At 61.4% G+C, this 1,120-nt stretch overlaps 1 protein-coding gene across 1 annotated transcript in view; it reads right to left on the bottom strand.

The window, feature by feature from the left end:
• NCOR2 (nuclear receptor corepressor 2) overlaps positions 1-1,120 on the bottom strand; it is a 191,896-nt gene that overhangs the window by 9,663 nt on the left and 181,113 nt on the right. Inside the window, 1 exon segment of the mRNA XM_024758467.1 lies at positions 867-1,120. This exon segment is cut by the window's right edge and continues 72 nt beyond it. Coding sequence (XP_024614235.1) covers positions 867-1,120 — 254 coding nt within the window.

Below are 1,120 nucleotides of genomic sequence, written 5' to 3'. Positions count from 1 at the left end.
AGAGGGACGGGGGCTACAGGGAGAGAGGGCTGTAGAGAGAGCTGGACACGGAAGCAGCGCAGAGAACAGGACGCACAGGCAGGAGGGCGGAGGGGGACGGGGAGAGATCCAAGCAGAGGGAGAGCTGGACAGCAGCACAGGTGGGAAAAGGGACGGAGACAGAACCCGGTGGTGCTGGCGGGCCAGGGGCGGGCAGAGTGACATGGGGGAGGATGAGTCTCTGTGAAGGGAGTGTAGGGGCAGCGGACAGGCGGTGAGAGAGTGAGGTCGGTGAGGGCTGGAGCGGGAGCGACACTCAGGTCCCCGTGTCCCCGCCGGGCCACAGCCCTGCTCCAGCACGGAGGATGCCCCTCGTCCCCGGGGCTGCTGGCTGGTGGGTTGGCAAGGGGAGCGTGGGGCAGAGTACCCCCAAGACACCCTCACGACCTGGGCAGGACGCAGGGGGCAGGTTCCCAGCTCCTCCTGGAGAGTGGCGGCGTTCCCCCCCTCCCCGTCTTCTCTGCACCGTGTGCCGGGGGGTGGGAGGCATCGGCCTGCGCCCCTCTGCAGCCCCGCTCCCCAGACAAAGGCGCAAAGGGGGAGATGGGAGGCGCGGCTAAAGTCAAAATCACAGATCCATTCATTAAAGGAAAAAAAGCGAAAATCCAAAACAACACAAAAAAATCATGATAAAACGATGTGCAAAGGATGAGGCTGCCCCCCGCTCGGAGCGGGTGTGCGCGGCTGGAGGAACCATCAGAGCGTGCAATCGACGAAGACGACTTTCAAAACAAAATACCAAAACCAACGAAAAATGGGGGAAAAATAAAAAGCAGAGATCTGAAAATATCTTTAGGCCACAAGACGGAGCGGGTGGGCGGCGGGGCCAGGAGTCTTACCGTCGCGAGGGGAGTCGTTGGCCAGCGAACCTCCTTCTCGCGGCCCTTTATCGTGAGCAATTTGACGCATGATTATTGCGTCTATGAAGGTGGCCGCTGTCAGGGTGGTCTTACCCAGAGAACGGAGTTCCAATTCCTGGATGGAAAAGGGTTTACTTTGAGTCTTTTCCCGGTGCAGGTCCGAGGCCGAGGCGGGCGGCGCTGGCTGGTCCGGGCTGGCGCGGTGGGGCGTGATGCCCTTC

This window comes from Neophocaena asiaeorientalis, unplaced genomic scaffold (genome assembly GCF_003031525.2).
Source record: "Neophocaena asiaeorientalis asiaeorientalis breed wild unplaced genomic scaffold, Neophocaena_asiaeorientalis_V1.1 scaffold77, whole genome shotgun sequence".
Lineage (NCBI taxonomy): Eukaryota > Metazoa > Chordata > Mammalia > Artiodactyla > Phocoenidae > Neophocaena > Neophocaena asiaeorientalis.
Note: the sequence above shows the minus strand (reverse complement) of the source record. Positions and strands in the feature narration are given on the sequence as shown.